The 13,931-nt window shown below is 43.7% G+C and overlaps 1 protein-coding gene across 1 annotated transcript in view; it reads left to right on the top strand.

The window, feature by feature from the left end:
• The window catches only part of GOLPH3 (golgi phosphoprotein 3), a 32,307-nt gene extending 26,836 nt beyond the window's left edge, over window positions 1-5,471 (top strand). The window contains exon 4 of the mRNA XM_424995.8: window positions 1,563-5,471. Within this exon, the coding sequence (XP_424995.3) occupies window positions 1,563-1,987 (425 nt within the window). The 3' untranslated portion in view covers window positions 1,988-5,471. The remainder of the gene's footprint in view (window positions 1-1,562) is intronic.
• The last annotated feature ends 8,460 nt before the right edge of the window (window positions 5,472-13,931 follow it).

The following is a 13,931-nucleotide window of genomic DNA, read 5'->3' as shown; positions in this document are numbered from 1 at the left end:
GAATTCTTTACTCTGGCGCCTGATCCTGGGAAAACAGTTATTCCAGCCATCGTTATCAGAACTGAAAGAATACTGCTTCTGTTTCTAGTGCATGTGAGTTCAAAGCCATTGTGGAATTCTTTATATGGATGTTTGAAGCTACATTTGCTAGGCCGGTGTTGCTTATAAGATAACCTCAAAGAGAGGCAAGTGTAGGGAATACAGAAGTTTGGGTCAAAAAACCAAGTCTCCCTGCAGAAAAAACAAATATCCATCTGTATTGGAATAAATGTGTAGTGGTGAGGGTTGGTCACAAGGTGTCACCATAGTACTAATATTTATTATCACAGGCACATCCACCTATCAGATTTAGAAGCATCTAGGAAGAAACATTTGCTCTGTGGAATGCTGAAAGAACACTGCCTTTCGGGGGTGATGGTGTGTGATAGTTTCATTCATGGTCAAGCTGGAAAATCCCGCAGCAGTAACGAGTGGGACCTACAGGACTTAGCTTTTACTATGCAGTTGGTGTCACCCCATTTGTATACTTGACTTGACTGTTACTTGCATACAGTTTGTCAACTTGCACTGAGTGGGAAAGACTTAAATTATTCTGTGTTTTTATTTATTATTATTGAAAATTCACCAAAAAATAGAAATACACTGCTGTAGAAGTTGTTATATTTTTATGGAAGAATTGCTTCTGTATAAGAAATGTTCAATGCTGTTTCTTTCCTCACCTGTAAAAGTGCAACGGCTTTTTAATATCAGGAGGAGGTCTTAATGCTGAAACACTGAGGTAAGCTGGACCTAAAAATTTTAGGTGAAGTAAACTTTTAAACAAAGATGGATTTCTCAGTGCTTAACAACTTCAGCTTCATATGCAGCTGTTGACATACTTTGTGATTTAAAAATTCCCTTCTCTTAGGTGCATACATGTGCTCTGAAGTGCCCTCGAGAGGAGTGGAAATGGAGGGAAGAGCATAAACTTGAGAAAATAGAAAAACCAGAGTTACGTAGGATAGTTACACATAAGCTTGTCTTTATGGCAGAAAGAATGGCGTTGACAGTTCTTCCAGTGAATTGATAAATACTGGAAGCAGACAAATATGTTCTAAGTTTTGGTTAGCCCAGAAGAAGTCCGGGAACCGGTCTAGACAAGCTTGGAAGGTTCCTTCCTACCCAACTATTCTGTTCTAAATGGACAAGGCTGGAGGAAGTGCTTTTTAAATTGTAAACAATAGATGTTTTTGTTGTTACTACTAAAACTTTGTGATTGTTCTTCATCAGTACAACAGTGCTTATTTATCATATCCTTGGTCAAGGCATGACTTAGCTAGCATTTAATCCCAACTTTAAACGTACCCTGAAACTCTTCAGATTTGTTCTCATGGTTTCTGTCCTTATGTATGTATCTGGATAGGTCAGAGATCAGAGAAATGCTGACATGACCACACTATCTTACTGTAGTAGTCAGCTTTATGAGTTTGACAGCTCATTCTGCACTACTAGGAAAAAAATCACTGTGATAGTTCAGCTTAGTTTTTGCCTGACTAGCTTTTTTGTTTGTTTTTTTTTTTTAGGTGAAACATGGAACCCATTAAAGTTGCACTACCAGTTACGAAATGTCCGCGAACGGTTAGCTAAAAATCTAGTGGAAAAAGGTGTACTGACAACAGAGAAACAGAACTTCCTTCTTTTTGACATGACTACGCATCCTCTCACCAACAACAACATCAAACAGCGCCTCATCAAGAAGGTTCAAGAGGCAGTTCTTGACAAATGGGTGAATGACCCCCACCGCATGGACAAGCGCTTGCTGGCACTCGTTTATTTAGCCCATGCTTCAGATGTTCTGGAGAACGCTTTTGCCCCCCTTTTGGATGAGCAGTATGATTTAGCCACAAAGAGAGTGCGGCAGCTTCTGGATTTAGACCCTGAGGTTGAATGTATGAAAGCCAACACAAATGAGGTTCTGTGGGCTGTTGTAGCAGCTTTCACAAAATAACTGCAATCAGACTGAAGTGTTCTCTTTTCTTTCATGTAAACCAGTTGTTTCTCTTCTATTGACTATTCATATTTTCTGTAATTTGTACCTTCTCACATGATGAATCAGCTCTTGTTTAATGGGGATTATAAGTGGTGTATTCCTTCCTTCTCTGTGCATCTCTATAAAGGATTCTGCTGGTACAAGAGACCTTCCTGTTAAAAACAACAACAGAAAAAGGTTTTACTGCCATATTGGCATTTCATTTCCTGTTAAGTAGGAGTTATCTGAAGTATTTTGGTTACTCCATTTTTCATTTTATTGTTACTGAAGTGGTTTAACATGGAAAGCACCTCGAGGAAATGTGCATGCAATTGGATCACTAGTCTCAGCTGACACAGATGTGTGCATGCATCAGTACTTCTGCAGTACGATTCATAACAGATCAAAAAGGGCCTTTTTAAATCACCAAAGCTCTATGTTGAAGTGTCTGTCAGGGCATTTTATACGCAGACCTTTTTTTCAATTATGTCTAACAAAATTACTTTAAAAGCAGAAATTCCATTAAGCGGCTTCGTCAGTAGTTCCTGTGAAGATGCCCTATAAAATTTTACTTTTCACGTAAGTCTCTCGTGTACTTATACTTTCATTAGAATGATAGGTGAGTCGCAAGGCTAGTGTAGAAAGGTCCAGTTATTTCATAAACCAGTTCTGGGATGGAATACATTCCGTTATATTGTATATATAGTTCAAGTTGTATATTAACAACTGCCCCATCTTAGTATTTTGCAAGATCTATTTAGTTGTACGCCTGGTGCCCCTTACTTGCTGTCAGTTGTTGCCATCTGTTGGAAAGAAAGGCCTCTCAGAAAGAGCATGTATGTGAAAGCTTTTTGTTTCCAGTGTCTACAGAGTTTGCCATCCAGATATTCTCAGTCTATACATTGCCTTTGATAATTAGTGTACAGAAGGAGACCACTTTCTGCCATTGTTAGGTGTTTGTTTTTCTTTCCCCTCCTGTATGGAAGAGGCTTGTGACCAGTACAGTTCTTGAGTGCAGTTTTTGATTCTGTTTGTATGCAAGTTAATGTTTGTCTAAATGTCATAATCTGTTTTACACTTTAAAGTGAAGTCAGCCCTAGCAGGTGTTGCATGTAAGTGGTTTGCAAGTAATGACTGCAGTTTGGATGATTAAGATTTCTGTAATGGGACACTCATTTTAATTTTTGTATACAATTATGCTGATTAGCACACTATTGTGGGGGGGGGGAAAAACAACAACAAGTATATACAACTTCGGCTTTTTAAAATTTATTGCCTCTTTACCACTCCTTGTTACATCTCCCACTGGTTTCACAGTGTAAATATTATGCATTGAACAAATAAGCATTGATTTATATATATATTTTTTCCTCATAACGCAGATTTATAGCGGGGCTTACAGGTGTTTAGAAACGTTATTGGTTAATATTCAGAGCAAGAATACTAGATGGTGTATAACTGTAGAGTTGAAATTTAAGGGATCTCTTAATCTGTATACTAGCTTTTTACCTACAGTAAATAAACTATGATCTTGAAAGTGCCTGAAACAGAGCAAGCATGTCATTTTTATTTTCTGTTGCTAATTAGAAAGGTTTTACTGCTTAACTGAAAGCTTTAGTTAATATCCTTCTTATTAGAAAGGGTGAGTCTATATTGCGTAGATCAAACTGACCTGATCAGTGGTGTTGCTCAGAGCTGCAGCGTTCATGACTGAGACAGGCAGAGTTAGCTTGTGAGCGTGCAGCTGTGCCTGCCCAGGTAGTCCTCTTCTGTCGTGAGCACAACTCTACAGCTTCATCTGTGACTGGACTTCCAATTTTGCACTTCATTTCAAATCATTTAGATGCTTACGTAGCCTAGTTTAAAATACAAATTAAATTCATCATTACTACATTTTTTTAATAAAGATTTTAAAAACATGGTCCTTAACATCTAACACCACTCTGTTCATTCAGTACTTAAATGCTGTTTCTTTAGGGGGGAAAAAATGAAATTACAAGGATATTGTAAAGTATTTCAAACTCTGGTTTACAAATAAAAAGACAAACAGTGTTTTCTCAGTTGTAAGATGCTGTTTAAAACTTTGAGGAGCTTGGGCATGAACTTGCAGCTTAGATAATTATTTTAAACATTTTCCAAGCCTTGATTGTTTACAAGTGGAGGAAAAATGAAGATTACTGTGTTGCTCTTATATTTGACAGCTTACAGAATACTTTCTGTGCTTGGTAGTATTTGCTATTCCACTGCTTTCATTGTGTCCCTGGTGATGTCTTCTTGTATTTTGGAGCTCTTTGAGAGGAGAGAATAAATTAGTTGCAAAAGTCAGAAAAACAGTTGAGCACTCAGAAGCAGGTTGAGTGCACACAACTTCTAAAACAGCTTTAAAAAGCTGTAACAAAACGTTTTGGTCTGACGACATCCTTCATAATTCGCTTTCTGCCCTCTCATCTTTCATCTTCGTTCTGTGCTTGTTATGTTTCTGCCATGTTTCATGTTAGGATGCCCCACATTCAGGGCTTTTGTCTGCTTTTGAGCCAGCATGTCTAGATATGTCACTTCTCTTTAACCGCCTCTGGAGAGAGGTCGTGTCCCCTCCCCATACACACACGCGTGCAGATGTGGACTCCCTACAGTACTTAGCTCCTTGCTTTTCCTTCAAGGTAGAACCTGTGTGATAAGGGAACTTGTCACAGAGAGCTGTTGGATAGGTCTGGTATCAGTACTGAGTGGTTTGTGATGAGCGACAGAATCTTCTGCTAGGTTGCCTGATATGAAGCTGGGTACATAGGGGAAATAGAAGAGCTTTGGAGTCTTCAAGTCCAAGTGCCACCAAACCTTAAGGCTAACAATGGCGGTAAGTTCAGTAGGTTAATAGGGACTGATTTGGCAAACAGCCTTGCCTTCATTACTATATCACGTTCTAATAAAATGGTTCAATGTGGAGACTGCTTTGTTCTGCTGAGATCCAGGTACCCTTCTTCCTGTTTGCAGCTGCAGCTCACAAGTTTGGTTTTAAGGGAGTTTTGGCTGCTTGGGTTCCAGCTCTCACTGGCTGCTTGAAGTGAAGGCTGCTAGCTGTACGCTGAAGATCTTGAACCTCAAGGGGAAAGATGTTATTCAGGGACTCATTCTTTTAAAACACACTTCCATGTTAATGTCAAAACCCGGATTTTGAAGGATAAATTCACGAGTGATGTATACATATGCAATTAATTTCACAGTCCTTGAGATTGACCTCCTCTATGTTTCTAGAGATGACTACAGTGCTCCTATATGGGGTTTTAGTGAAAACTCATGCATGATGCTTTCAAGGTACAAGTTGCATAATTTGGCTATAACAGACTGTTGACTGAGTGCTTGTGTTCATGCCCATTTCTCCTACGAAGTGAAGATATGTATTAACTGATGTGTTCTCTGTGAACTGAATCTGTACTCAATCAAAATAAAGCACCCTTTCAAGCTATCAACTGCAAATGGTTAATGTGTATCACATGCACGTCATACCCAACGGACTTTTCATTCATTTGTTGGGTAGGTCACAAGTGTTAAGGTTTTGGTCTTTACCAGTTTGGGAAGTAGAACTTTTCAGATTTTCATTAAAGCATCAATTCTGCATAAACTGGTCTTTCAGCACATAGGGAAGTCAGAGCCTGTTGTGTCTGCCTTGACAGAGAAGAAGGTGTTTCACGAGAGCAACTCATTTATTCTGTGGCAATGCTGAATGTGTACAATGACACAATTACTCAGGAGAAGAGTTGCAGCCAAGTGCTTTCTGAGTGTTAAATTATCAGAGTGAGATTTCAGGGGGGCCTTGGGTAGGAAGGCAGGCTCTTTGCGTGGGGAAGATGCAAGGACAGAACCACTGCCTGTGCTCTGGACAACATCTGGGGTTTCCTCCCACCAGTTCTTGCTCTCCTTTCTACAGAGCAGCATCGTGAAGCCTGTGCAGAACTGAAGAAATGCCTTCTGACTCAGAAGTAGGAGAAACTTGTGTATGCAGTTGTAAGCTGGCTTACACAGCAGTGGAAAAAGTAGGGAAAGAAATGCTGATGCCTTGTAGCTTTTTTTTTCTTCTTCTCCCCACAACCCATCTGAGCTTTCAGGCCGTTCGCTGTTCCGAGGTTTTTTCTCTCTTGACTTTGGCACCTGGTCTTCTGTTCCTTTCTGTGTATCGCCATCAGTTCCTCTTTGGTGCTCACAAGCAATCTGTACTGACTTACAGCCTCAGATGTTGTCAGTCTTGCCTTTTCATTTTAAACTTTTATTATTGCTTTCAGATTTAGAGCCACCTTGAGCTCATCTTTCCATCACCTTGTCCTCAGAATTGCTTTTACCCCTTCTCCAGCTGATGGTTTGAGCAGTCTCCCCTCCAACAAATAGCTTTGTCTGTGCTAGCTGGCTCTGTGGCTGAACTGAAGCAGCTGGCCTTCTGGTATAGCTTGCAAGGTACGATTTCATAAGATGAAGAAAAAAATGATTTAATTTACATTGACACTGCTCACTGCTTGCTTCAACAGCAAGCTATTGTCTGTGCAGCAGAGGGAGGACTTGCAGCTGACTAATGTGACTCTTGGCACTTCTGTAATGTAAGTAGATCTTGTTTCTGAGTCAGTGTTCTAAGGACTTGTTGTCTCCTTATTAAATTTCTCTTGCAGTGAGGATGTAGACAAAGTTCCTTTCTTTTGTATGTTTCCCCTTTTTCCTTTTTCCCTCGATAGATGCGATGAGAAGCCTTCGGTGGCCTATTGTAAAGCCAAATGGCAGAGTGTTTGTAACCTTGCTTTGCCACTATCAGGGTATCTGTATGGGTCCTTCTTTGTTTTCTGCCTTTTCAAATGGAATCATGTTAGAACCAGCTTTTAAAATTCTGTTCTGACTCCTGAATTTCAGTCACTTCTGAAAGGTTTACCTAAGCCATGGGTATGTTTTGCAGTGCTGAGCAGAACAACGCCCACACACCATTAAAATCTCAGATCCTATGTTCAGAGGACTTGGAGAAGGAATTTAGCCACCCAGGCCCTTTATCCAGGCAGCAGTTCACAGTAACCCACCTCAACCATGGAGAAGTCAATTGATGGAGAAGTCACATCGGTGTCTGAACAAAAATGGGTCAAAGAGGGCTTCCCCTCCTGCAAAGGCACGAGTTTCCCGAGGCAGTTTCTTATGCAGTGCTCTTAGTGGCGTTTCGAAAAGATCTTCTATGGATGCCTGCGTTATTGCTCTTTGCCCACACCCGTGTGAAAGTGGATTTGGCCCTGGGCCAGAGGTGAGGAAGTCTTGCCTCCTCTGGTGACGCAGCGCTGCTGCTGGTCCGGGCAGACTGTGAGCCGTGCCAGCCCTGCGGTGAACGCGGGCATCTTCTGCTGGAGCTTACTCTTGCTGGGATCCTGTCCTGCATGCACCAGGGAGAGGTTGAGGGCCAAAGTGTTTCTCTGAGCACAGCGGAGGAAGCCGGAGAGCTGTGCATAAAGGGGTCTGGCTGAAGCACCGCTGGTCAGCACGCTGCAGATGTGCGGGGTGTGCTCCTGGCTGCGTGGGAGAGGAACAGAGGCTGCTCACAGAAGTTCCAGCCATCCAGGAAAGCACCGCGTCTGGGGAGTGAGCGGTTGTGCTTGACATGGGGAGTGCGTGTGACCTTCCATGGGCTGGAATACATACAAATAAAACAGGCTGGAATAAAAAGGAATTATAAACACATTGGGAATAACAACTGGGGGCTGACTGTTGGACGTGTTGCAAGCAGGAAATGGAGCTAAAATTGCTGCACTAATAAATTGCTTGCTGCAGATATGTTGCCTGATGTTAGGCACCAGCGCAATCTCAGAGCAATCTAGCTGAAGATTTACGTGTATTTTAACATACCCAAATCTGACACACTGCCGAAGAGATACCAGATCCCCTTTTTGTGGGCTGATGTGCAAGGGAATTTGTACACAGTGTTCACAGATAGGCATTTAAGATAACTTCTTACATTTGTCTGTGAGAGAAGGCAGCTTTCTTTTGATGTTGCTGAAGTAACCTCTTTTCCCCCCTCCTTTTGTAGAGAATATGCTGCCAGGTTCACGTATGGCTGAATATTAGTGTAAGGCTTAAGGACAGAAAGCTGCAAGCTGCAGAAATGTATGGTGTATTTTTGTTTACCCTTCACAATGATGGAAAGAAACACCCATTGCTCCATCTTAAATTGAAGTGTAACTAAAGGAAGGAGCAGGCTGGTGACTATCCTGCTCTTAGCATATCTTGCAGGCAATTTTTATCAGCCGCATTGAAAAGAGTTCAGAAATCCAAGCATTCGCCCCGAGGGGTTATGGTAATGGTAACGGTGGGATTCAAGACTGCTCAGCCCTCAGCCCCTTGGCTGTACAGTCAGACGAGTCCCAGCTCTTCTACCTGTCTCTGGGCTCCCTGGGGCTTGCAGATGTGCTGCTGGCCGGTCTCAGATGAGCAGCCAAGGCTGCCCAGGCTGCCCCTCAGGCTGCTCTCTTCCACGCTTGTCTCCTCTCCCATGAACATGCAACCTCAGCCTGCAGGTCTGTATGCCAGTTGCATGGGTGAATGCCACGGGTTCATCAACAAATGAGGGAGACAGTAAATATCAATCATGGAAAATGCTGATGTAAATTGACAGAAAATCTTAAATTAGAGTCCTGACAGCTTGGGATGGAGGGGGCAGCCAGAGGAAAACACAGCTTGAGTATGTGGAGATCCTTGAGGTAAAGCAATGGGTTTTACCCAGGGGGCTGAGAGTGATGCTGAGCTCACAGAGGCTCAAGGAGGTCCTTGGGTCAGAGAAAAGACCAATGTTATGCCTGTCTGTAGGACAGGGAACGTAAGCACAGTCAGACTTGTCTCCAGTGCTGGGCACACACAGGAACTATGTCCTCTTGAGTCCTTTTCCAAATGTGTAACAGAGTGGAAGGTGCCTGGGATTGGTCAAAGATTTACTAAGTGCAAACTGTGCCTGACCACCTCAGTTACCTCCTGTGATGAAATGCCTGGCTCAGGGGGCACTGAATATCAGACCACCCAGTGTCGGTGAGGCTTTCAGCACCATCTCCACAGCACTCTCATAAGGACGCTATGAAAGCATGAGCTGGAAGGCCGGACTGTGAGGTGAGGTGAGAACTGGCTTGGCCACCGGGCTCCTGTAGTAGACTGGGGCTAGTATTTCTCTATAGGTTCATTAGCCACATGAGGAGAAACACGCATCTCTGGAAAACCTGTGGATGATATTAAGTTAGGGCAGAGTCGTCGATGCACCAGATGGAAGAGCTTCCATTTAGAGGGACAAGGAGAATCTTAAAACTGGGCCAACAGGCAGATGCGATTGGTTTTTTCCACTGCCCATACAGGGCTCCACTTCTCCTTGCTGAACTTCCTCAGGTGTCTGCTGGGGAGAAAGGTTCTGCACCTCCAGCCACGGCTGCTGGAATAGCTTAAGCCAAGACATGCAAAGCCACTCAAGTGCATGGGTGTTATTAATATAGTTGTTTATCTACTTCAGGCATTTGTCTCTTGTGTGGAAAGGATTCCTATTGTAGATACTGCTGCTAAACAAAAGAAAGTGAGAAACTGTTTTGCAAAAGCATGAATTTCCAGGATATTTTCAGCCGATGTACGCATCTGTCACTTCCTTCAAATACAGAATCATGCATCTACACCAGTGAAATACTTGCCTCCCCTATTGAATACCCACCCATACTTATGAATAGGCATCATGGAACTTAGTGCTGCAGCGTGATATTTTTCTGATGTGGGGGTCTCTCTTCACGTACCGGTGTATCACAAGACTCCCATTCACATCATGGTTTTCAATGCAGGCTCTTGGCATCGCTTCATTTTCAAATCAACTTTACAAAAGCCAAAAAACAAATTGCCACCTCCATCCAATGTCCCTCAGGAAGAGAAAAAGGCTCGTCTCACTCCAGAAATAAACAGCCAGAGCACCCATGGAACTGCTCTCTTTTGGAGCTCTGCTATAAAGAACATCAGCTAGGACCACTGAACAGCCAGGAGAATCAACAAGACAGGGGTCAAAAAGCAAACTCAGCTGCAATCACAGTTGGCTGAAGTGTTGATTCATATTGTAAATTGTGGTAATTGTTTTTTAATTTAATTAAATGCACTCATAGCTGTGTAATTAAAGTATGTAGGTGTTCTGGGTTTCTTTAGGAACTAACAAGCACTTTCATTCTTGCTTTCTGTCTGCACTGAGTCACAGCTAATGTGAAGCAACGACAGTGATTCTTTTAATGGCTTTTTCTATGTGGACACGAGGTCATTTATAACCAGCTATCTTTTATTTCAGTACTGACCTTGCTCATGGTTCAGTAAGGGCCTCATATTTAGATTGCTCACATATCTAATACGCGACCTCACCTTTGGTGCTCATTATTTCTAGGATGGGAGAGGCAAATTATGGTCTCCTTCCCCTGTTTTCTCTGAATAAGTGGCTTGTTAGCTTTCCTCTGTGACCAGCTACATTGCAGCTCTCGGCACTGAAATGCATAGCAGAACACACAAGTCCATATCCTAGGTTGTGGAGAGTCACTGGGATATTTCTGCTTAGCCACGTCTTCCCTTGCATTGCTATCTGAAATAGCTGGGTTCCTTCCTGAGGCCACAGCTGCCTGTGCAGTGGCTGCTAACGAAGGGCACCTTGAAGGAGGAGGGGGACTGAGTCTCATCCAGTCTCCTAACCAAATCCTGTATCTGTTCCCCACTCTGGGTCCTGTGTTTTGGCTACATCAGGTTTTCTGGTGAGACGTCCTGCCTTGATGCGAGCATACCAAGAGATTGGGAGCCTTGCATATCTTCTGTTTCACGCTTGGGTAGTTTTATTTGTACAGGGTTAAATCAGTGCCGATATCATGGAATTGTCCTACATTTCTAAGGCTGGTCTGCCAAGTGTAACTCCCAGCTGTTACACTGTGCTATTTTCCCTATGAAGATGCATTTATATTGTAATTAAGTCACTTCACAATGTTTTCAAAACCAGACTGAACAGCTTCAATTCCTTAAGGGCATATCAGTACAGAAGAGTAGACAAGTCACACTGACATGATTATACCAGGAAAATAAAACTGCCAGGCTCCAGCAGAGCTCCACACAACGACATTTGTTTTGGGGTAGAAGTTCTTTTCTCCTAAGCTTCTTCCAAAGGTGTGTTGGTGTGAGGTGGTCACCCATTGCCCTCTCCTGCCCGGGGCAGGATTTTGGGGTGGTCAAGGAGCAGATGGGCTTTGGAGAGTGGGAGAATCCCGGATAGGCTCCGTGCTGCTTCCATCACCCCCTTGGATGTAGGATGTGAGATTTCATGAGGCTGAAAATGCTCGAGACAGCCCCTGGTGCTTCCCATCCCTCCTGGTAAACCCAGCGCCATAAACACTGCTGAGATCCCACTCGGCCCTCATGGCTCATGCGAATTGTGGATTGAGCTGCTGTAGTATATTTTCAGTCATTTGCTGAGAAGAGCCGTTTTGGATTTAAAACTCAAGGATAGGGTTGCCTCAGAGGCTTTTCTGTAAGTTCAGAGCAACCTGAGTATAAAGACATGAAAGTTCATGGGAGCCTGTTTCAGCCTGTAAGTGGGTCAGAAGACGCCGAAGCGCTGAGTGAAATAACACCCACACAAATCAAATAAAAGACTAGCTAACCTGTATTTAAAAAAGAATAATCTTTCTGGGTGCCTTAGTCATAGATGTCTTAGGCATGAAAAATTCAAGAGAGCGAGCACTTAGTGGAGGAACGGCCGCAGAGGATGCCTCAAACCTAAGCACAAAATTATCAGGCTGACATTAGCAGGTAAATCACCTTCCCTCGGTGCTCAAGGGAGATGGGGTGTGTGCAATTTCACTGGGAAATAATGAAATCCGTAAGTGTGAGCCTTGGAAGTGGTGTCTAGTGGAGGCTTTAGAGGGGAAGATCTCGACAAAAACGCCTCACGCAGGAGCGTGCTGTTATAAAATAAAAAAGAAAAGAGAGAAAAGAGAAGAGAAGGAAGAACTGGAGAGCAGGTGAGGTGGGATAAACCCTACACGGTGCTGACATTGGTTACAGAGGGATGCAGCTGTGTAAAGCGATGCCGAGCAGAGCAGAGCCATGGTCTCAATAGCTTGAGAGCCTGCTGGCGGGTTTTATCTTTGTTCACGGTAATTACAGCAGAGCCCCAACCAGTGCCGCAGCCTGTCTGTAATTACTGTGGCCCTACAGGGTTCCTAGAGGAGGTTTTGGATGTTTTGGTGGCTGAGCCCAACTGCTACGAGGCTGTGGGCTGCGCATGGATGGAGCTGCTCCCAGGGCTGTGCCCCAGGGTGGGCTGCCTCACCCAGGAGGTTTCTTTGCCAGATGCACTCAGCCCCCTGCACCATAGGCCTGTGGGGTGGAGGAGGGCAGCATGGGGATGTGAGTCCCTGGGGGCTGACTTAGCTCTGCTAGGAAATGGGGATAAACACAGTTATCCCCACACAGTTACGGGGGAGGGAATGCTGCTATTCTGCTCAGGGCTCATCCAGTTCTTGTGCTATGGTTTCCTGGTAAAAACTGAGAAAAGAAGGGTATTTTTCTCCTGTGCAGATGCATTTGACCTGGGCTTCTGGGTGTTTGACAGCGAGCAATGCTGCCATCCCATCAAGCACTACCTGTGACTTTTGATTTTATTGTTTTAACTGATCGTAAAACCAGAATGGGAAGATTTCACACCAAATGGCAACGATTCGTATATAAGACAGCAGAGATGAGAGATTATTTCCATTCAGTATAATGCTCTGCATGCGTTCTCCTGGCCACAGAAATGGGCCTTCCTCAGAGAGGTGTTTCCCACCATCTGCCTGAGGTTGGGCCTCAGCGCAGCAATGTGTGAGCAAATACGTGGCCCCCACCCACAGCACCCAATGACTGGCTGGAGAGGAAGATGCTTTGTGTCAAAAATTTGGGGTGCCAAAAGAGAAAACAACAACACGCTATTGAAATGTTTTCTATCTTTGTCAAATTTGCCTCCTGTTTGGCATCTGCTTACAGGCAACGCTTTCTCAGTCCTGCAGTGCTCAGAGGATATGTGGCCGTGGCAGTGCAATTAGTGGGGTTTTCTCAACAAGCTGTGGTTGGGCTCTGTTTTTGGATGCTGATGAGAGCACAAAATACCTTTTATTGCCTATAAATACAGACACTGAAATCTGTAGGAAGCCCACTTTGTCCGCTGAAAACCCACTTTAGGAAGAAAACGAAACCTCTCGACCTTGAAATAGCTTCCAAAATCTAAAAACAGCACATCCAGCCAGCTCGCTGCCTTCATAACAGACATTAATCACTGCTGTATTTTACACAGCATGTAAAATTTAAGTAATAGAATCACAGTCCCCATCACCGTATTTGCAACTAAGAGCTGATAAGTAGAAGTGCTGACCTCAGCTGGTCGATTCAACCCGATGAGTCATGGTCTTGGGGCCACATATGCTTCCTCTGCTAATATCCTCGTTCCTATTTATTTTTTTAAAAGTGCACTGGCATGCTGTGTACCACAGAACAGCTTCTCTAATGGGCAGATCCAGAAATAGCAATATTCCATTAGTTCCCACTCCTTCGTGAGGGTTTCACAGTCACCACTCATCCTGCAGCATCTCCGAGAGACTGGATGGGGACAGGGACACGAGCAGAGCCAAGCTACTGAGCAGTGAATTCATCTTTAAATTCTTCGTTGAGGAGCTCCCTGGTGCCTTCTTGCTTTCTGCACTGCAGGGAGCTGAGCCATAGAGAAAGGCACGGCAGATGTGGGATGCTCCACTGAGGGAGATTTGGCATTGCTCTCAATGAGATTTTCTCTGCAGAATGCTGGCTTTCTCAACACAGCTGAACCAGAGAGAAACAAGTCTCCATCAGTACCTTGTTTTGGTCTGGTGGTCCAGAGCAGGCTGCCTGCCTTTAA

The sequence above is a fragment of the Gallus gallus genome, chromosome Z (genome assembly GCF_016699485.2).
Source record: "Gallus gallus isolate bGalGal1 chromosome Z, bGalGal1.mat.broiler.GRCg7b, whole genome shotgun sequence".
NCBI classification, from domain to species: domain Eukaryota; kingdom Metazoa; phylum Chordata; class Aves; order Galliformes; family Phasianidae; genus Gallus; species Gallus gallus.
The sequence above is the reverse complement of the archived record's forward strand: the minus strand, read 5'-3'. Positions and strand labels throughout refer to the sequence as shown.